The sequence below is a fragment of the Papaver somniferum genome, unplaced genomic scaffold (genome assembly GCF_003573695.1).
Source record: "Papaver somniferum cultivar HN1 unplaced genomic scaffold, ASM357369v1 unplaced-scaffold_18, whole genome shotgun sequence".
Taxonomy (NCBI): Eukaryota; Viridiplantae; Streptophyta; class Magnoliopsida; order Ranunculales; family Papaveraceae; genus Papaver; species Papaver somniferum.
Genome location: NW_020627707.1, coordinates 5,565,164 through 5,589,275, shown reverse-complemented (window position 1 = coordinate 5,589,275; position 24,112 = coordinate 5,565,164). Strand labels below are relative to the sequence as shown.

Sequence of the window (24,112 nt, the reverse complement as noted above, 5' to 3'; positions counted from 1 at the left end):
TGAGTCTGGGAGATTAGGCAAGGGACACATGTACGATGCAATGTCTGAACTAGGTATTTTGGTATTTTTTAAGATCGAAAGAAAAATGGCTAGAGCTCCGAAGATCACTGAGGTAACATGGCAACCTCCTTTATACGGGTGGTTTAAGATCAATGCTGATGGATGTTCTTTAGGAAACCCGGGACAAGCTGGTTGTGGGGTCGTCTTTAGAAATAGTAATAGCTAGGCGGTTGGTTGCTTGGCTCAATCCATTGGTGTTGATAATTCAGTTTCTACAGAATTTTGGGGAGCCATATACGCTTTTAGGATTGCTCGAACTAGGAGGATGACTCGCATATGGTTCGAATGTGATTCGATGCACGTCATTAGAGCTTTGTTCGATCCATCTTTGGTGCCTTGGAGATTAGCGGTGCACTGGGAAAATTGCATGAGATTTTTGTCGTCTATTCAGTTCAGATATTCTTATATATATAGGGAAGGCAAACAGTGGCTGATCTTTTGGCTAAGTGGGGAGCTTCAACTGGTTCTCAATGGTGGAATGATCCACTCCAATTTATTAGAGCTACTTTGGGTAAAGACAAATCAATTTGTCTGCTTACCATTTTAGATTGTAACATTTCTTTTATGCCTTTGTTTCTTCTTTTTTCCTGCTTCTTTCACTTTTGAGGTCTCGGCCTAGTCCCCGTCGTTCTTTTTCTTTGTCTTTATCAATAAAATTCTCCTTGTGAAAAAAGAAAAAAAAGACTATTGCTTAAATAAATGAATAAAATAAATCCTTAAAATGAATAAAAGAAAGCGTTAATTAGAGTGAATCATATCTTTCTTACTATAACTGTACGCCACATTCATTACATCCTATTATAATAGCAGCCGCCTGAGAGCACTTCCAAGTGGACAACATGCATACCACATAGCTTTCTATGACTATGCAAAAGCATTAAAGAGCATAAAGATGGTTGTGTTGAAAGAGATTGTTCTTCTATATATAGCCGAGCAATGGGTCTGTCTCCTGAGCACCAGTTTGCAGTTGCACGTATTTGACGTCGCACCATTAGCCAGCTCAAGCTAGGTGAGGGGGAAAAGAAATGTCATCAGCAAGTAGTAATAATAATTGCAGCAGCAATTCCTGCACAGACGATGATGAGGAACTCAACGAACAATTGCGTACCCTGCTGTCTCTGGTTCCTGATGCTGCACAGGTCTGTTTGTCAAAATACAGTCTTTATATTTTTTTCCTACGTAGCTCTATTTTATGTATATCCCTTTGATATCCATGTAGACAGATCCCATATCCATCTTAGAACAGACTCGGGATTATTTGAGACGAATTCACGAAGAAACAGAGAGACTTGAGCAGGAAATCCCCAGTCAACCACATCATCTTGAGAACCTTAACCAGAGAGGTATTGTTAACTCATCAAGCCGGAGGCAACTCCAAATACTAAGGGTATCTTCTCTCTCCATCATTTGTGCTAATATATTTGACTCGTACGTAATGCCAAATTCAGAGATTTTTTTAGTTTTTATGATCAGAGAATTCAATGAAAAATCTACGTCGCCTTCTTCCTTCAATTTAGCACCAAATTTATTTAGCATTTGCAAATAAATAGTGCAAGGTTTACCAAAAAGACGTCGTAGCTAGGGACCTAGCTATGATATGAATTTTGCCATAAATATTTATAGTTGTATACTGGTTAGGGAGGCATTAATTAAGTTTGGGTGGGGGTTAATGCATGGCATTCATGGGCTTTCATCTGTGTAGGTTGAGACAGACAAAATAGGAGGTAAGAGGGAGTTTGTGGTGAAGATTTTATGGAAGAGACTAGGGCCAGGAGCAGCAGCTGAAGTCCAGCGAGCTATTGAGTTCTGCCGTGTAAACGTCAAGAGCAGCTCTATACTTGTCCCCAGCTTTCTCCATCCAGACGAAATGCAAACCACAGCTTTTGTCAAAGTAAACAAATCCTAGTACAACTCTTTCTCTCTATGTATCTCAGACAGTTTTGATATATTTTTCCCATGATGATGGTACTGAATCAACTTAACTAACAGTCCATCTAACTACTGTGCATGAATGACGGTTCGACGGTATCCTTGCTTGTTCGTTTATACCTGTCTAAGATATTTCGCATAAAAAACAGCTGTATTTATTCTGACTCGATTGATGCATTTTGAATGTAATAGGTGAAGAAGAAGAATATGACGGAGAAAGAGCTATGCGTTCTCTTGCTGTCGAGGTTTCCATCTTAAAAATAATAAAATGAATCGCCAAATAAATATGTTTCCCGTCTACGTTAAGGATGATTCAGGTTAACTAGAGATATATTGATAACCACTTAATAGCTGTTATATGTTTTGGATAATTAAAATTATTTCTCCTTGATTGTCTGAGTAGTTATTGATTATTTGAGATTGTTATATTGTCGATTTAAAGTTTGTCGCACCATACAGTTCTTATAATGGGGTTTTTTTGCTGCTTCCTCTATAGGATATCATATGTGGCATCCAAATGATCCAACTTATCAAAGTGTCTACCAAATCCAGTTCTTACCATTTAGAGAAGAAGGTTTTACCTAAATACCACCCACGTTTTTTCTAAACACCACCCGCACTTAAAAACGAAATATTTTTCTACTCAAGTTAAAGTGGGCAATAAAAAATAACGATCTTCTCTAACTATCATCTAAAGACTTAAAGACCTAGACAAATAACACCTCCACGTAGAACGGTGAGGAAACCCTCGCTTTCTATTGGCTGAAATAAACCTTTTTTTAAGTTTCGTGAAACGAGCATTTTGGTGAGGACACTTGGCAACGTTTTATTGGTGTAAACCTTTCCTTTAAAATCGGAGTCGACCAAGAATTCGGGTAACGGTGAAGTGTTTCTTTTTTTCTTTTTTAAAAAACTTTGTATGTAAACAAAAATATTTCTTTCCTTTAAGATCTGAGTAATCCAAAAATAAAAAACAAGATTCCTAGACAATTCGTGACTATAGTCTATTTATTGGTCTCTTTAAACTTTTTTGTATAGCAGCTGATTCTTATAAAACTCTTGGGTTGATGATTGCTTCTGCGTCTAATACAAACACTTCTTTTGTAAAGAACGAAGTTGTGATTATCAGAATAGGGGTGTTGTATCGGTAATATATTATTAGTTTGTGAGATACAGATCAGACTCCCTATTGATTCACTTTAAAGCTGCAAGAGGGTATGCCGAAGTTGGCAATCGTTGATTCGTCGGATCCATACTTCATTGAATTACACTTCAACCGATCAAGATCACATCACATGTATAATCTGGATAATACTGTTGTCGGTGGTGATATCTCCCTTCTCATCGACAACTTATATGGGGGACCATTGACCAGTGCTCGCAGCCGACCTGAAACTCCCCCATGGAAAGGGAGGAGCATTACGAACAAAGATTAAACGACCTCCAACTTTTCTTGGGTCTGGTGTTTTTATGTTTAATTTGTTTTGTACCAGGGATGAATATAATTGTGCACACATGGAATCCTAGCATCGGAGCAGTAACACCTTTGGATTTATTCTGAATTTGCACAACAAACACTTAAACATCCATTGAAGACAATACAAACGATAGGGGTAAAAGGTTATCACAGCAACACTAGATTTGAGTATGATCTAAATAGTTCTGATCGTTGGTATTATTTCGGATCTGATCCTGCTATCAAGGAAATAAAGTACTTTGTTTTTGACATAAACTAAGGCACCTTGGTCCTGGACTTGCAACTTCTAGCGGAAAATATGTGATGTCTTGACGGTTGCATAAACTAAGCCTTCCATTGCTCTATAAAAGTCTTGATATTTTCGACCACATGGATGATTGTATAGCTGATATCCTTAATAATTATTTTCACATGCATGGGAAAAGAATGAATTATTACTTTATTAAAACGAAAAAATGCTTCCATGAATGGTATGGCAAAAAGTATAAATTTTCATCATGAACAACTATGATTTTCATCATCACGGGAAACCATCAATTTTGACCGTAAAAAAGCGTTCCATCTGTATAAATTTGTAAGATGAAATTAAGCAAGCCCATAGCATAGTACATGCACAAATTTATAATGCTGAATAAATAAAGCTCTTATGCACAAATTTATCGTAATCTACATCAAGTCTCCCGAAGTTTTTGTGAAATAAAAGTTTTGATGAGGACACTTGGGAATGTAGATTTAGAAATTACAAACTCAAAAATAAATTGGGCTTGAAAGGGACTCCTTTCTTTTAGTTTTTTACAAAAATCTATATGTCCAGTTATACTCACACGGCTTGCATGTCTTTGGTCATTTAGCTTCCACTTTATTTTACTTCCTTTATATGAATCAAATTAACTCGACGTTTATTCCATCTCAAAGTTTCAACGCTTTTTCCCCGTGAAACAAAAGTGTTCTAAGTTGTCGCCACCATACACCACTTGGTTGATATCCTTTTGCCATTCACTTTTCTTCGTATGGAAGCTCCGTGCTCAAACGTAGTTACTTTACTTCTTGAGAACCATATGGCATCATATATTAGCAATCCTTTCTCTAATCGGATTTCCACCCATTAATAGTACAGGGGTTCTGTGGACCCAAAATTGCCAAGTACTTGCTAATAATGACGGGGACAAATATTTGAAGACGAAGGTTCCCCCACGTACCATCTGTCTATGTGTACATGTCCTTTTAGTGACCTTCAATGCATATAGACAATATTTTTTAATGTATATCATATACTTTGCACATTCCCATAAAATATTTTACGATCCCTTTATAGTTGCAATTGATAAGGACCTGCCATACCATGTAGCCTACTAATAGGAGATGCACTATATGCGTAATCTTGGAACCACTATACTGTAATTATTTTATGGGTTTTCTTAGGCTTTTGCTGAAATACGTACAAGGATTATCGTATTATGTTTGGAGTTTTATGTAAGGTTAAATTCAATTCGGAAGTTGAGTACCGACCATGTTAAGATTTTTTTTTCCTAATTAATACGTAGGGGAAAAAAATACATGTTTTCTGCGAAAATAAAACAAAAAGATAAATAAAATCGGCACATAATTCCTATTGTGTCTCCATCTATTCAATATAATCGCGCAGCCACGCCAAATCAAAAATGTATTGCCAATGGGCGGGCGAAGTTCCGCACACACCAAATTAAAAATGCTTCGTCATGGGGCGGGGCAAACTGCGCACACCAAGTTAAAAGAAAAAACGTATTTAATGTATTCGGGCTGCCACGCTAAATCAAAAACGTATTGTCACGGGGCAGGGCGATGCCTCGCGCACACCAAACGAAAATGCATCGCCACAGGACGGGGTGAATCCCCGTGCACACCAAGTTAAAAGAAAACACGGGCACAAATCTAGTCTTATTTAATAAGATTGTAGCAACCATCAACCTTTTTATTTTCCCGCCACCACCATCAATGTACTGCATATATATCATAACCATGTATGGGAAGGGTTTCCCTTCCCAATTATATATAACATGTTTCTATAAGATCCATGGATACGATCTTTTCGCCAACAAAGGAAATAAAAAAAAAAAAAAGACAAAAATCCATGGATATAACTTAGTATTATGAAGAGGACGGCGTTGGCGTTGACAGCGGCTGATGTGTGTTAGAAGAATGTGAATTTTCGTTACCCACTTTAGATTGGGTATACATCTATTGTTTTTCTAGAATGTAACTGGTATGTAGGAAAAATATGGGTGGTATTTAGGTAAAACCGAGAAGAAAAGACTTCGTAAAAGTAGATTTTACATCTCAACAAATTGTACGGAGACAATTTTTGTAGCCTATCCTCAAGAAAAAGTAGTTATGCTCTAACTAGGATTGAGATCAGACCCCGAGAGTTCAAGGCTAAATTGTCAATAACAACAGTAACAATAGCAATCCAAAAGCATCTTTGGAAAATTAAGACACCCTTACAAACTTCTTCTAGACAATGTTATGTTGATCAAATCAAGCTGATCTATGATGATGGCGGATTTTCGGGTGCTTTAAAAAAAAAAAAAAAAGTTTACCCGTTGAATGAAGATAATTCTTAATGGAACTTCTGTGTTTGCTTTGCAGTTGCGATGCTCATAAGAAGCGACGAAGAACATATCTTCAAAAATATCATATCGATAAATATTATGTTGTTGTTCTAGAGTCTAGATACGTTATCCAATTTCGACTGACAGCAAGACACCGTGGAGGATCTTTCACCAGTATTTTCATGCTGGCGGTCGGAATTGGTAAAAGTATTATGGTTTTTATCGATATGATATTTTTTGAGACATTTTTTTATCCCTCTTTATGAACACTCTTCATGAACACCCTCAAAAATTTCATTAAATCCCCAACTCATTAAACTGGGTATATAAGGGTTTAGTTTGATATTACCGTGGTTTTTGTAAAAGCACTTTTCTGATGTGCATTGTTGTGATGTGTTGTGAAAAAACACTGTTAGGCATTTGGTAAAATATTAATTAAAATTAAAGCTGATTAAAAAAGCAATCAAAGTGTGTTTTGGTAAAACATGAGATTCAACTATTATTATTGCAAATGACAAAATCAGACATAACTATGAAAATAGTTGTATTCATCCCCGTTCCTCAAAGTTTAATGCGCTCCAGGAGGTCCCAGGTTCGAGTCCCCAATGGCGTAATATTGCAGGAATTAACATGGAAGGTAGTGTTAGTTTGCCCCCCTTGTGACACAATCTCAGCCCCCCCTCCCGCCGTTCCCTTGGCTAGGTTACCCTTGAGGCTCGCTGGTAGGTTAGCACAGCAACATGTTCAATTAATGTAATAGTATGTCGTTGGAGCTTAGCTTGTTAGGCTTCCAACTAGTTTCATGTAATAATATCATAATAATAATAATAATATTAAATATAAATATATAATATTAAATTCACTGATTGTTACTATTATTATGATTGTTAAAAAAAATATTTTACAAAACTATTTTTTTTATATATATACTAGGCAACCCGTGCCGTAACGGCACGGGAAAGGATATGTGTTCCAAATGTATCCATCGATTCATACATGTCGTAATTGTCTGAGAAGAATCGAACCGATCGATCCAGGTCTAAATGTTTTGAGGAGTTGGTTAATAAACATGTCCTTATCCTCGAATCTTTTAATATTGTGTATGTAAGTCATACAACCATTTGGGACAAACATAGTTAATCGTTAGAGTAAATCCTATGGGAAGTACAACATTACTTCGTTCACTACTTCAAAAAAAATATCATCAAGGTCACTCACCAAATTTATAATACAAAACAGCATGGCTTTTTGAGCCTTGGACGGATGGATAACATTTTGAGAGACAAACATGTGATCCGACCACCCCAGTCTCATCCTAACAAAAGACATCTAGTGGTTGTAGTTTTTGTAACCCCCCTCTAGTGATCCCTGTCGTAGGCGTCAAAAATAATTACACTTTCTTACTACTCAAAATATATAATGAAGCAAGGGCAAGAAAGGATCTTTCCAAACATAGAGGACTAGGTTGTCAATATGTTTCGGTTTCTTATGTAAAGCAAGGGGGATTTTCTGATTTTTATAAACTACAAACTAAAATAAAAACAAAGCAAAGAAATAAATCACGCAAATCAAGGATGTGAAAATATTGGATAAATGTTTCATCTTCATTAGCAAACAAGTTTTGAATGTATGATTAGAATTCGTATTTAATCTCGCTATCATCAAAATCCCTAGAATACCTTATTGCAAGAATACTCCGTAAATTTCTTAAGTCATCAACACACACATTAGAGCTGCGTATGTGAATTCTACCTAAAGAATAACCTAACGCCTTGCGCTAATTAAGTTCAATTCCTAGGAGCATTAAGTTTCAGAAATAGGCTAATCAATGCAATTGTCATACATTGCGCATGACAATTCAGACAAAGGTCAATTTCTACATATGACTACAAGAGTGTATCACTATAAACCATAATCATATCATGCTACTCGTATTCAAGGTTATCGCTTGATGATGAACCCTAAATTAGCTATAGATATGGATGTGAGTTCAATCAATTCTAGACTTAACTAAACAAACATTTAATCATATTGCAATACGTCAATCATGCAATTTTTATACGCAGTAGAAATCAAACAATAATATTTTGAGAGAAAACTAATTCATAAAAATCATAACTTGCTTGTAAAATCCAATTACATCTTTAACCAATAACAAAATCAATTACTTGTGTTTTTGGAAATCATCATAGAAAGCAAAGAAGAACTATCATGTGAAACCATAGAAAACAAGTAGAAGCCTCCCTAATGGAGATATTTTCAACCCCTTTTATATACTCTCTCCAATGTGAAAACTACAGGGAGACCCATTCTTTGGATCTTTCCTACTGTGAAACCCACGCTCAGAAATTTGAAAGTGCGCACCCATTTTCTAGAAAAAAATTATTCTCGACTCCATATTTTATAAAATTCTATTTCGTTCGTTTTTTTTTTTGTTCTTCAATTCCTTTTCTTCGTCCTCTCCACTCTAGCGTGAATTCCCGATGAGTTGTGGTCGATTAGGAAGAGTGGGTATTGGTTATCACTCAAGTTGATTCAGATTTTGTGATAAATTGATGGTAAAATCGAAGAAGAAAATTAGGGTCCAGAAATTAGGTCGAGAGAATTGATTCAAATTTACAGTTCTCAATTATGCCAGCAGATGGTAAACGAAGCAGAAAAAGAACATGAACACAGTAAAGGTATTTGAAGAAATTCCTTGGAGAAAAACAACAAATGATAATTTAACTCGGAATTTCCTGCCAGAGATCGAGATGGGTATTAAGCAGAGATCAACAGCTTCACTCGGAACCAACCAAGAGAAGGAAACGAGTTACGTTTGTTGAGGTAGTTATTGGCAGAGATTGGGGTTGATTTGAGTTACATCTTGGCCTGAAATTCCAACTGAAATTGGGTTGTGGTTGACGTATCTGATGGACTGTGTTGATGGGGCTTTAGAGAAGTCAATACATGGAAGGAATGACAACGTCATATGTGTGGTTCAGGCGATATTTTGAGCTGAAATTCAGGTGGAAGTGCAGCTGTTGCTGTCCATTTTTTGTGTGTGTATTTCAAGGGTTTATGAATGATTTCTGAAGACTAATTGAACCAGGGAAGATAATGATGTTGCTGTTGATAATGGGGATTGAATGGAGTGTGTTTATGGGTTGTGAATGAATGAGGAATTGCATTTACCAGTTTAGGCACACAACACGTTCGAGAAAAGGCCTTCAAGCTCATCTGATGCTAGTTGAGTTTGTCTACAATGGTTGCTGCTGCAATGGTGTTGGTGGTCTGTTTTACAGGGTTTCTGGTGGGATGATTTTCGCAGACTGAACTGGTTTGGTTAGGAGGAGATACTGCAAGTTGTTGAGCTAATTTTCAGCTGTAGAACGTGTGTTGTTATGGGTCTGTGTTGGTGATATGATGTTCATGGAAGAGATAGGATCTGAGGTCTGAAACTGTGGTGATTTGGTTGAGCTACGGCAATGAAAGATGTATGCTGCTACTGGCTTCCTTCTAAGGGTTAACATCTTGTTTTAGATGATGTTTCAGCTGCTAATCAGGGACTGGGATTGAGTTATTGCTGATGGTGTTCGAGTAATTGATGGAAGAGATAAAGTTACAACAATTCCAGTGGGGTTAGAAGGTATGTGCTTACCTGATTGTGTTAGTGCGATGAAGAGGGAGACAGGAAAGTGATGATGTTGATCAACGAGAAGCCTGCAGCTAGGTACTATGTTTCCGTTAGTTTGGAAAATATGTTCGATGGTAAATATGTGTGTAAAGATACTCGAGATAGATGTATGTTGATGTATAACAGGTTATGCATCTATAAAATTTGTTGCATAACTTGTTATGCATTCTCAAATTTGGTTGCATAACACGTTCTGCAGCTTTTTTTTTTTTGCATAACTTGTTATGCAGTCCAGAAAACGGTTGCATAACACGTTATGCAACTACTTTTTTCTTAGTATTGAAACCAACAAAAAGTAAGGCTGCATAACTTGTCATGCACCTACAATAATATCTACATAACATGTTATGCAGTCGTGAAAATAGATGCATAACCTGTTATGTATCCGAAAATATGACTGCATAATGCATTATGCGTCGAGAAAATTGTTGCACAATCTTTTATGCATCGAGAAAATAGATGCATAACCTGATATGCATCCGTAAATATGGATGCATACTGCATTATTCATCCATTTTTTATGTACGCATTAAAATCAACCAAAACAATGGTTACATAACTTGTTATAGATGCATAACTTTGTTATGCAGTCGAGAAAATGGTTGCATAATTCGTTATGCGTCTGCAGAATGTGTTATGCATCTTTTTTGGTGGTTGCATAATGGTTATGTAGACAATTTTCGAAAATTTTGCCTAAAATGATGATCACCTCCGACTTTTTCGTGAAAAACAAAAATTTGATATTGTTGTTTGTACTCGTTGCGTAGCTTTCTTAAAAAGATTTCCAACGATATAAAATTTGTTAAATTCCAAGGCGCGGATTTTTCAATATGTTATATCCAAGTTTGCTTTACAATTATACCCCTGAAAAAATAATATGCATAACGAGTTATGTATTGATTCTTAATAATTTTGGATGTCACGATACCTAAAATTAATTGTGGGCCTGACAATGAGAATATTATTTCTTTTGGGTCTGCGCCTAATTTTCCCTCTCCAATTCCTATGTTTAGGTCACGCAGAAATCATGGCAAGCTCGCCAAAGACAAAACCTGTCTAGCCTATACAATCCAAGCCCAAGTCCATCTGAGTCAGCTACTGGATCAGCTGAGTCAACTCGCCTGACTCGGTAACTGATCGAGTTCTGTCTGCACTGGCGTGTTCTCCCGGCCAAATGTCGGCCTATTCTCAAGTCCTTCACTGCCATGATACATACACAACATTCACAACATACCCATTCATTCATTTCGACAAACTCAGGCCTGCAACTCCCTCTTGAGCAGCAACAACCAGCACCATATGCATCTCAATTTCACCCTGCCAGGCCAAATCAGCTTTCATTGCACAACCACTGCATCACACCAAACCCAATCCTTCGATCTTCACATCATCAACACCACTGCTTCCTAAAACTGGTTTCTCTGCCAAAGTCCTAGCTCCATTCACCACCAATGCTTCAGCTCCATTTCATTACAGCATCACCAATAGTTCAGCTTCAACTTCAACAACACAAAAGCACCTGCAACTTCAATTTACAGACTGCAGCATCACTAAACCACCTGCTTCGGTTCCACAATCACCATAACCTCAAGCCATCAAGCCAACAGTTCACTTTTCTTTGTCGCTAAGCCATTTCTCAGCTTATCCCATTTAACACCGCACAACAGCATCAGTTCCATTGCACACTAGTTCACAAACCCCATCATCTGCGCCTCTATACCACTGTAACTTCCTTGCTCAGCTCATTAATACCAGAACCTCACTGCAATCCAGCTGCACGGGCTCATTCTGCAATTTCCACATCTCAGCAGCTTCAACTCATCCCAACTAAACACAAACCACCTTCAATTCCATTGCCACTCCCACTGCAAAACAGATATTCTTCATCTCTGCCTCAACAACATCACATAGCAAATCCCATTTGGAGCTTCACCTGTAATGAACCTGTCCTAACATACATCTAGGCATCCATCAGAACCACTGAACTCATCCACCAGCTGCAACTCTAATGCCTTCTGCAGCCGGACATCCATCATCTTCAGTTGCAGCTGCAGAACCAATTTCAGTCCACCAGAATCTGAGCTGCAACTGCAACTCACTCTTGAACTCAACCAGTGCCATCAATCATATACTTCGGCACTGCCTCCTAATTAGAATTCAATACCACCAATTGCATCTGAGCTGCGACAGCATCCTACCAACACAGCAAGACCCTCAGCTTCCCTTGTAAGTCTCAGCTCAATCATTACCCTGCAACATTCACAACCAGCTCCAAGGCTCTAACTGCATCATCTGTAGCCGCAACATCTCAACCACCACCTCCATAGAAACCCATTTCTAGACTAACACAGATTCAATCCTTCATTGTGGTGCCATTGCATCCATCTTCTTGATCCCAATCTCACCTGCAACACCACTTTCTAATTTTCCTGTAATGCGAAACTCAAGTTCCCTGCATCAGTATCAGCTCACCAACAAACCCATTTCATCAGATTCATTACTACATCAGCTTCATCACCAGTAGCCAATTCTCGACAGCAACTTCTTGTTCTTGACCTTGCTGCTTCAGAAACCTAATTTCACAACCTCCAATTCGAATCAAACCCTAAAATCAACAAGAACAACCCCATCAACCTCAGATTCATCTTAATACTGAAATTGATTAGTACCCAACTCACTGATTCTCAAATTCTTCTTCTCTGATTCTTCACCATCTTCAAACCTCAGTTCAAACTCTAACATCTCAATTATAAAAACCTCAGATCCCCTTTTACATTTGAACAGCATCAGCTTAGTCTTCACCACCAACTGCAACAATTTGATCTCATGAACCCGTCCATTTCTTGTGTTGCTAATTCAACTCCTTATCTTCCATCCAAATGTCCCATCAAAATCACCTCCATGAACGTCTCCAGCGAGTGTAGAATGAGCAAAGGAAAATGTGTTCTTCTTCAGCTAGATCCAAATTGAGACAAGGTATAACTTTGGGAGAATCTATTGCCACCCACGCTTCAGTTAAGAGCTACCAGGTGACAGCCCCTTGGCTCCTGCTGGGTTCCCAATATCACTTGTGCTGGAAATGACAATTATGCCATTATTGATCAATTTCTTCCTCTTTTGCTCCAATGTCCGAAACAACTATAAAACTCAAAAGCAAATATAAGATAAATAATTTACATGAAAACTCGCAAAGAAAGCATAAACAATATATAATATTTAAGGTGTTTACAACACCTATCATCTAGCCCTCTTAAGTAATTCCTCTTCAATTAAAACGTTACAGCCATTAAATGGTACCATTACAAAAAAATAAATAAATAAACTGAAGATATAAATGTTACAATAACTTTCAACCATCTCTCAAAAAAATAATATTAGCAATATTCAACAACCTACAAAACACAAACCTTTTTTTATTAAATTTTAATTTAATTCCAAATATTACACAAAACACAAACAAAATGCTACAATAACTTTCAACCAAGTATTCAAAAAAAATATATATTGTCAATCTTCAACAATCTGCAAAATACGAACAATGTATTCTTTTTTAAAATAATAGGAATAATTTTAATTCTACTCAAGAAAAATTCAAAAATACAAAGCATAATTTCCATTGTACTCATTGAACAAATGGAACAATCGAATAAGATGAGGAAAGTTATGTGGAGTGCAATACCTGGAGAGTTGCAATATGTAAAACCCAAAAAAATGGCAATCGAATAAGCTAACTTTAATCAACCTGCAAAACACAAATAATATTAGAGTTGCCATATGTAAAACCCAAAGAACAAAGCACTTTAGAAAAATATATACTTAAAAAGGAAACGTTGCAGAAATATATCTAGGAATAAAAATCTGCTCACCATCTCAATGAAGCTTGGAGCTGGAAAGAGGAGGAATGGATGACCTTCATGTGGCGGGTCATGGACAAACGAGAAAGTTTTACATTTTGCGAAACCAATGGAAGATGTTTTGTTGTTAGAATCTTCAAAAACATTTTTCAAAAACTCTTACATTTTTTGAAACCACACTCTCATATTGATTGATGAAGATGGTTTTGTTAGAATAATAAGAATAAGAACAATCCTCTAAATGAAGAGAGACTAAAAGTTTACGTTATTAAAAAGAGGAAGTAATTTCTACTCAACCATGCATAATAAATGGAGCTAATATTTAGGACATGCACGACTAAATAATGATTAAATCTGAAATTGGCTAATATTAGAAATACTTACCTAATTTTTACGAAGGAATTCTTGGTCTGTTTCAACTCGGAAAATGTTACATCATAAATGGGCTAATATTTGGGACATGCACGGAAAATTGACTAATGCTTGTCGTTTTGAATAGGAATAGTTACCAAAAATTTTGCATGTAATTCTTTCATTCCTATATTTATTTCCCTGATTATCCTCCCACCATCATGTGTAGAAAGTCCATACCATGCAACGAAACCGCTGCTCCTATATTCGCCCATAATAGGTAGAAAAAAACGTCCAAATATTTAAAAGTTACACTTAAACAATTGTTCAATAAGCGTATATATAAATAGAGGAATGTATTTCTTCAACCACACCCATCCATTCATTCACACATTTTCCACTCATTCACTTATTCCTAACTTATTTTATTGGTGAAATTTTAGCTTAAGAGTATCAACATGTCAAACATGATCAGATGCAGCCCCATGAAAAGCGTTACCCAAAACGTGTTTGCTTCTTTTTCGAGAAACCATTATTGCGATGAAAACAAACCTTCGGTGCTCAAGTTTCGCGTTGCACGAAAATGGGAAGAGATCGATTTCATGACGACCAACGAAGTCACTACTATGGATTTACTCATGATTGACGAAAACATGAGTATATTGTTATTGAGATCTGAATGAAACTAATGTTTTTTTTAAATACAATAAAATATTAGTCATGCATTCTAATCAATCTTTACATCCTACACGTGGAGATACCATGCACGACATCGTCCCTAAGAAATTGATATGGAAGTTCGGGTCATTGCTCCACGAGGGAGGGATTTATACACTCTCCAAGTTCAACACCACAACAGAGAAATCCAGGTTTCGTCCATCGAAGAATGATCATCGGTTATTCTTCAAATGGGATACCGAGGTTGGCTGTTTTTTGGGAGATACCGAAGGCATTCCCATACATGCCTTTTCCTTTTTTGAATTTGATGACTTGGAGTCTAGAATGAACAATATCTACCTTACGGGTACTCATTGTTTTTTCCTTTTAGCCATGCTCTTACCAAACGTAATGTTGTTTGTTGTATTTGTATTTGTTCTTTCCTTTTATCCTAATTTTGATTCGTTATTTTTTAACAAATGTTGTTGGAGTACTGACAAGTTTGACCAACAACCAAATTTCGAAGAAACCAAATGGCCTAGAATCCCGCATGCTTGACCTTCCCATGTCGTGTCGTTACGACACGGGTTATTTCTAGTCTATAATACAAAATAGAATGGGTTTTTGAGCTTGGACGGTCGGATAACATTTTGAGACACAAATGTTGCATCTGACCATCCCAGTCTCATCCCAGCGAAAGACATCCGACGGTCGTCGTTTCTGTAACCCCTCTCATTATGAATCTAAATTTATTAATCTTTAATTGTTGCATCACTTCTTAACTCAAGATATTCAAAGAAACATTAAATGAAATCATAATACATCATATATGCATTAATTGGATATATAGTCGTGGCATGATGAACCTAATGGGAAATGAGAATTATTTATTTTTATTCATAACTCATAAGTGAGATATGCATACACACTATTACTTAAATGATTTTCTGTTCGTTTTTGGATAATATGTATGAATAATTTCACAATGTGTTTATAGACATTATTTTCGCTTAAAACAAAATAGAAAACTATCTTGCAAAGGAACACGATTGAAAGTCTGGAAAACAAGAAAAATTACACCAATCAGATATCATATTAAAGCAGTGCCGTTACGGCACGAACTATCTCTAGATATTTATTAGAACTCTTTGTTAATCTCATGTCGTGCCGTTACAGCACGGGTTATTTCTAGTTTGTAACAAGACTAAATCACCTAAAATTACCTTAAAATCAATTAGATTAATCTTGCAAAATCTGTTAGCATTAGAATTTAATTTTTCTCTTTGATATAAATTGTTGGGTTCCCAATTTACATAGATTTTGTGTTTATTCATTTTCTTAAAATTTATAATAATATTTAATTCTTGATCCATTTCTTTTCTTATCTCTTTACCTATTATCATGAACTATTTCTCAAGCATGCATAATTACACGAAGTTGGGGACAAATGACGAAAAAGGAAAATAAAGAGAGATGTGAGAAACTAAATCGATTACAATTAATTCACGTGTAGCCTTGCATAATCTCATGAAATATGGGAGAAATAATGACAGAAACAGAAACCATGATAAAAAAAGGGGAATAAAGAGATGTGAGAAACTGAACAAATTACAATTAATTCGCGCGTAGCCTTGTGTTTGGTTAATTTTTTTATAGGTTTCATTTTTCTTCATGCCTCTGACCCGACAAATCTGAAAATCACAACATCTTTTTTTTTAGAAAAATCTGGCCTTTAAAAATTATTTTAATTTTAAAAAATAATAAAAAAAAGTAATTTGAAAACTAAAATCAAATTAAAACAAAATAAAGAAAAATTAACCAAGGGTGACTAAATAATTTACCTATCTTAGGACACCTTTTCTCACCCTACTACCACTACTTCTTCCATCACCACATTATTGTCACCACTCCACCACTCTCACAAATACCCACGATCATTATCCCCACCGCCGATCCACCACCACCGCCCACCATCACAACCACCATTAGTGCTTAATTTACCTATCTTAGGACCCATTTTCTCACCCTACTACCACTACTTCTTCCACCACCACATTATCGTCACCACTCCACCAGTCTCACCAACACCCACCACCATTATCTCCACCACTGCCCACCATCACAACCACCATTAACGCTTACTGGTATGGTTAATATCAAATAAATTTATTATGTATCAACAAAAATATATTCATAAACCTTCTTAGCTAATAGGATTATAACCTAATGGAAGCATCAAACCTATATTACTGATCTTAAGAAAACTCCGTTACATAAGCTAACTCCAAACACAAACACATACACTCTGATATTGTATAAATGAAGAACTCTCTTGTGATATTAATATACTAATGTGTTATTTTAAGAATAAATAAAGAACAAAGATATATAAAAGATTCATAATATCTCTAACATCGCAAAAAACTTTAAGCTACGATGACGGATATCTTCACGTGCACCATTTATTCTGATTACTGAAACTGAAGTGGGAACGAGTGAGCGCATCATCCCAAATGGGGGCTCAGTGGTTATCATTATAACTTTCAAGTAATCACTAACATGCATTGCATTTCTACTAAAGAAAAACGATAAATATCTTTTACACGCAACATGGAGCAGAAGATTGCTTCAATTCATATCCCCAGATATTACGTCCATAGTGGTAATATCCGTGAAAAATCCACCTCCGGATGGATCTACGAGAAAAGAATTAAACAACCTAAACATATGTTATCCCAACCTCGTCTCATTCAATGGAGAAGAAGATGCTAGGAATAACTCCAGTCTCAAATGATAGCAGGAATCCAGGTACCGTAAGATATTAACGTGGAATATGTACACCTCATAAATCTCATTGCCACCATCTAAGTCTAGAATATAATAAACTTTTGATTACTATGATCTGACTCCGCACAGCAGGACCAGGTTCACAAAAGGCCCAATCATTATTCGTAGACCGAAGTCTCCAAATAATAATCATATCCAGTCATGAACCTAGAATTTCTTCATAAGTCAAGGTCATAGTAACCCAGTCATACTACTAAGACTGCACATTCAAGTATAATATGCACATGAGTGACTTCCCCAAATAAAATAGTATACACAATAATCAACCGGGGTAAAGCCGGACTACTAGGTAATAATCAATCGGGGTAAAGCCGGACTACTATCTTACGACAATAAAATGTAATAATAATCAACCTGGGTAAAGTCGTACTACTATGTAATATTCGAACAACGTAGCATTGCCCTACTAAAACTTAGCCAAGAGTTATGGGGAAAAACAGACACTCTTCACGGGGAAACCACCTAACGCATATTAAACAACATACCCATTGAATTACGGACAATATGCTTACAGAAATTAAAGACTCATCATGCTCGCAGATAAAGTAAATATAATGGTTACAAGAAGGTTATAGAGTTCCCACCTGATTTGATGACAGGTCATGCCTACCTCGAGATCCACGATCCATTGGTGCATCCTTTGAATCGATCGTTGTTAATAAAGATTAACTGTTAATCACACATGCACTCAAAGAGATTATCCCAAAAAGCTCATATGAGGCTCTTTAGATAATATCACACAAATCTCTAGTTTTTAGCTAAGTGAACTATCTAATGGTTTTAAGTCTATTAATGGTTCTACACCCTTTCATTATATATCTTTAGTTCATCTAAAGGTTTACTAACTCAACTGAATTGTTTCTATAGTTCATTAGATAAGTCTTAAGAAGATTCACAACTTGTAGAAGGAACCAAAAGATAATTCGGACCATAAGGGGTCCAAAACATCAAATAGGAATACTACCCATAAACCCAAGTCCTCTAAACAAGCCCAATACACAAAGCCTGGCCCAACTGGGTCATCTAACGGTCACTGACGGTCAAAGGTCAACTAACGGTCGACATCAGTCGACGAGGTCAAGTCCATGTCAGAGACAATGGTCAACATAGTCAAGTCACCGGGTTAAGGTCAAGTCAGAAGAGTCAACTCAGGGTTAGACTGATTCAACTCAGTCAGGTAATCTAAGTCAGCTAGACTGGCTGGGATGACTAACAGGCATATTTCTAATGCAACACAAAAACAGAACAAGACTCAAATGATGCATTTCTAACTCCTCTTGCCAAGATACATAGTTTAATCATCTCTTCATTGATTCAAATCAAATACTGTATTTCCATGACTCCATGAACTGCAACTTCATTACATCTATAGGTTCAGCTCAACATACATAGCTTCCATATCAAAGTTTACAACCCCAATTTCCATTGTCCATCACCATTCTGTAAAACCTTGCACTAGCCAAACCATTACCCCTGCAATTCTAACTCCTAGCATAACTTCGCCAGTACCTTCATTCCTGCGACAATCGAACCACCAATATCAGCACCACCATTGCAACAATCCATTTCAGGTCCATTCAACGCCATAACTAATTCTTGAATCCTGTACTAGTTCTTTCTTCTCAGCTCAGCCGCAGATTTACTCCATCTCTTAGCTCAACCATCTGCAACTACTTGTGCGCACCAGTACCATCTAAAACTGTAGCACCATTTAATACCACCATAACCTCAACCCACTCTTCAGATGCACATAAAAAACTATATGCGCCTCCACCATTTCAACATCAACTACTCTGCCATGTCCTGCACCAGCAACCAATTTAGTATCAACACATCTCCAAAATCCTGCACTTTACTAAACCACCACCACCTCCACCAACAATTCCATCACTAGTACCCACTATACTTCTTCAAATATTCTTCCCTGCCTATCATTCATCTAATTTCATTTCTCGAAACTCAGTCCATACAAGCACATCCTAGTGTTCAATATTATAGCAACTCGAAATACTAATTCGATCACACACACACCTCAATTCCTAATTCAATAACAATCTCAAACATTCAAAAATAAACAGGAATTACTAAATTGACTAAGAAAGCAATTACCTTGATTTAACTTGTTCAAGCAACTGAGATCCATTTCTCTTTATCACATAATTCAACTAACCATCTCAACCAACTTCACCATTATCCTCAACCCAGAAACCCTAATTCTTCAAATCCCAATTATTGTTCTTCTTGACAACAAATCGTCAATCTAAAACCATCACCTCCTTCTTCACATCATGTTCTTCAATACCCATCCTTCGTTTTCCTCTTAATCATCACCTAATCGAACTCCAATTGAACTCACAGAAACCCTAGCCTTTCAGTTCTTCATCAAAACCACTTCTAAACTTCAATTAAACGATAACCCTTTGTTCTTCAATCAACCATAACTCTAAATTCCATCTTCTAACTCTTTAGAACAATAATAAAATCTACAGACCCTAATTCTGATTCTCTGTGATTCAAACCGTAGTTGTTCTTCTTCACAATTAATGACCACACCATCTTCTTAATCATCTATCAGTACTACCAGTTGGTTTCCCTTGATTAACTCTGACTCACAACTCCCACATCGAGCAGAATAGAAGAAAAACATAGGAAAAGAAAGAAGAAAGAAGAAAAGAGAAAGAAGAAAAGAGAATGACTTCTCTTCGGTCGAATTTGTTGATAAGACCAACAAAATCACTAAGGCCCCCAGGAAATGGATAAGGGCAGCCTGGTCAGTCTGTCTACGGAAAAACTATTTTGCCTTTCAAACCAAACTGATGATATCTTCTTTGTCCGGTATCCGAATGACACGTTCGAGTAGTCCATTGCGCGTAAGTTTTCGTGATCTATTTATCATTACTAGTTTCGTATCTAAAAGTTTTTGTGATCTATCTATCATTACTAGTTTCCTTTGAACAAGTCAAACTCAGACTTTTTGCTCAAAAAGGTGTTTACAAGGAGAAAATGGAGAAATAATTCAAAATCGGATTTGTAACAATTATATTTATTACGAACCAGAGAACTACGACCCTCGACTGTGGGTCGTATCGCTGTAGCATATAAGACTGTCCAGAGACTATAATATACACTGAAGCAAAACGACTGCTTCTTGTAGTCTTATGTTCTTTGTATGTTCTTCAATGGCAGCAGCAGAGACAATCTCTGCAACTCTCGATTCTATGCTGTATTCTCATCCCTAACTCTCCATCCCTTTCTCAGACATCCCATAACCTTATTTATACTCGACAGACCCCTTGAATATTCAAAATATCTTGTCATTAAGTTCATTAATCTTCACAGGTATTGTTTCCTTCTTTATATTCTTTTCTTCATTCTCACGTGTTATCTTCAGTTGAAATCCACCGGAGCATGTTGTGTACACAATGAGTTAGAAGAAAACTCGCTCTACACACGCGCCGGTCTCCCAAATATATAGCAGATGAGCCACGAAGATTATTTTCTTCCCTGCTTTAGAACGAGCACCAAATGTAACAGAATATTGCTTCTCAAAACACGTGACGACATGTGTACATGGTAATCAATAAAATACTGTTTGAAGCTCTGGAAAATCTCCAACAATATCCACGGAAATCTTCCAAGTATAACCCATAAAATCCCGTGAAAATTTGCTATCCATGTTTCATTCGAATCCATGGATATCTTCTTATATTTTCGAACATAAGACCATTACCCATCCTGTTACGATGTAACAGGTCCAAACTGCTTCAACCCCGTGAAAAAAATCGAGTAAACTCGCCCAAAATTTGATTCAGTAAATCTCAGAAATCCTGTGAACTCCATACCTCTGTTTCCTTTTAACTCGAGTTCCAGCCAATTATGATAACTAAGCAAGACCATACCACGCCTGTGAGTCCGAGACAAGTCTTCCCAATCAATTACATCCATTGAGTCTCACTGAATCACACAAAAACTCCAACCCAAATTCTTCCTTCTTCACACAAAGTTTTCCCACCAATTTTTAGTTTTCAAAACAAGAAGGAAGGGTGCCCCCTATCCAGAATAGGGGGTGCGAATAGTAGATGCCATGAGGGGTGCCTCTGGTCAACTGCTTGGGTGCAAATATCATTTGGGTGCCCCTTATCCACAATGAAAGTCCGCTTAGCAATTGTCCTCCAGGGCGCTCCGAGCAACTTTTCGAGCCGAATTTTCCAACAATATTTATTTCCAAAAAATACCCACAAACACACAAAACACCATAATAAGGACGAAAACGAGTACTAACAATACGAAACATTGAGGACAAAATAGACACATAAATGCGTCTATCAAATACCCCCAAACTTATTATTTGCTAGTCCTCGAGCAAAACTAATAAAAATAAAACCGAGTTAATCTCGGGAGGGTTTACCAGAGGTGTACCCACAAAACCATTACTTATAATTGGTCACAAGTATCCAAAGAGCTATGAGGACATACATATTCTCAACCTATCTCCAAGTAACTAGAATGCCAGAGAAAATAAAGGTGTCAGCTCTAAAGCTGACTGAAGAAAAGGGGAGACACATCCACAACACTGCTAGATAAAGAGATATCCGCTACACAGCTAGATAAACATTGTAAGATGCGTCCGCTCCTTTACAGCTGGATAAGATTAGGAGAGAGATAAAGATGAGAGGGACATCTGCTACACAGCTGGACTAATTACGTGTGATGAGTTGAACCAGTACTGGAAAGATCTTGTGCCCGATGGAAAGCGGACTAACAAAGCAACCAAATGTATCTTTCTTCGACTCTCTCATAGTGCTCAGTAGAAACAACGTCTTCTTCGGTCTTCAACTGTTGGTGATAAACTATCGAACCTCATAGAACCTTGACAATTAACTCTTCTATTCGATTTCTTGTTTTACTTATAAATTTTTACTTCCCTTTGGCCTTATTGAACAAAACGTAACGATGATTTTTCATTTTTCATTTTTTTTTGTAGACAAAAATAACAAGACAAAAATTTTAATGTCCATGAGAGAAGGACTTTAGAACTTAGATCTTCGCAACTTGTGATGTCTTGGTATCATGAACTTCAACAACTTATATCATTTGTTCTTATAACTTTTTGTAACTAAGTCTTCAACTTTGATTTTTGAAATATTCTTTTTCTATTGTTACTTCTAAACCTTAAACGTCTTCAACTTTCTTCATATATTTTGATGTCGCTCCGCTTGTTGATGGTGATAAGTTTCTACTGAGAGAGAGTCGTAATAATCCAGTAACTAAGACTACATTGTGAGGTTGCTTTGTCTTTCAGGCATTTCCTTCTGACCTACTCGCCTTTCCATCATGGATGGTTAGGTCCATCACGGTTACCCTATAAAAGGAACAAGTTCTCTCCTGAATTTCAAGGATCTCAATGTCTTTTTCTCTAATGTCTCAATAGGTTGTTATCTCTAGCATTCCATTTTTTATCTTTTCGGTGTGAAACAGTATGTAACTTAGATAATCGGGTACTATGTGACGCTAGAAGTTTCAAAAATGAGACTAAAATGTTTCTCCCATACCCCCAAACTTAAATCTAACATCGTCCTCAATGTTCTAAAGATAAAATTAAAAGCATGAACAAGGAGAAACTGTTACCACTTGAAGCAAAATAGATAAGGAAAGATATTACCGTGTCGCCAGAATATTGGGTTACCTCCCAAGAAGTGCTAAGTTTAAAGTCTTCAGCCAGACATTGGAAGAATTAGTCACCTCATAGAATCATATAGAAGTAGCCGGAATAACTCTGGGTCATTTGGATCAAAAAGTATTACCCACAAGAAGAGGAAACTGCAACAGACCAAAAAGATACCGAATATACCCTTGTTTAAGACAACTACATCTAGTTGTGGCTCAGGTTCAGGTTATATAACTGGGTCTAGATAACAGGTTTTCATCGGTTGGATTTCCTCAAAGCTATTAGAGTCTGGAAAAACTCAACTAAGAACTTAGAAGCACATAACAATAACCTGAATAATTGGGGATCCTCTAAGTCAATTAGATTTGACTCACACAGCTGACCACAATGAAAGAGGTGGTCTTCCTTAAGAAAATATGTTGACCCTAATATCCTAAAGTTATTAGGTTTAGTCTCAAAACTTAATAACCGACACATCTTAAAATCAAAAGTTCCCACAATTGGAAGAAAAGTTTTTGGTGGGTAAACAAAGTCAATCTTCGTATCATAGCCTAGGTTAACCACATCAACAAGAGGATGGGTTTCTAACAACTAAGCTTCTTTCTGGACATCATTAGGTTCGGGAAAACGTGTATGAAGATAATCTTGTAAGATGGTTGAGGCACAAATGTCAAGTCCTACAAGAGGGTACTTTCTAAGAGTTAAAGCACACAGAGAATGATAATCACCCCCAAACTTAGAGTTTTATGTGTCTCTAGAAAGACTAGTCACAACTTCCCTAATTTCTAGGTCATCAGATTCCTGAAAATGGTCAATTGCTTCTTCTAAGTCTGGTTCATCCTCACTCATCTCTACGAGTTTATCATCTTCTAAGACTAGTGTTTCTAAATCGCTAGATTCTAAAATAGTATTCTCAGGGTAAACTATTTCCTCTAAACCATCATCACAATCATATAAAGGATTATCAGAGAAAGTTTCATATAAAGGCTCATCAACTAAGGTTTT

General features: G+C 36.7%; 1 protein-coding gene and 2 long non-coding RNA genes across 3 annotated transcripts; 1 reads left to right on the top strand and 2 right to left on the bottom strand.

The window, feature by feature from the left end:
• The first annotated feature begins 1,041 nt into the window (after positions 1-1,041).
• LOC113337930 lies at positions 1,042-2,257 on the top strand. Its single transcript, XM_026583466.1, has 4 exons — positions 1,042-1,199; positions 1,280-1,447; positions 1,763-1,951; positions 2,182-2,257. Exons 1-4 carry the CDS (start codon positions 1,086-1,088, stop codon positions 2,245-2,247), a joined length of 537 nt encoding a protein of 178 aa, XP_026439251.1. The 5' UTR covers positions 1,042-1,085; the 3' UTR covers positions 2,248-2,257.
• Positions 2,258-12,972: 10,715 nt separating this feature from the next.
• Positions 12,973-13,863, bottom strand: LOC113337845. The gene is made up of 3 exons (XR_003354450.1): positions 13,597-13,863; positions 13,410-13,472; positions 12,973-13,252 (listed from the first exon to the last, which is right to left on the bottom strand). It is a non-coding gene; the product is annotated as an uncharacterized LOC113337845 (long non-coding RNA).
• Positions 13,864-18,676: 4,813 nt separating this feature from the next.
• Positions 18,677-20,107, bottom strand: LOC113337898. Its single transcript, XR_003354491.1, has 2 exons — positions 19,549-20,107; positions 18,677-19,242 (listed from the first exon to the last, which is right to left on the bottom strand). It is a non-coding gene; the product is annotated as an uncharacterized LOC113337898 (long non-coding RNA).
• Between the last annotated feature and the right edge of the window lie 4,005 nt (positions 20,108-24,112).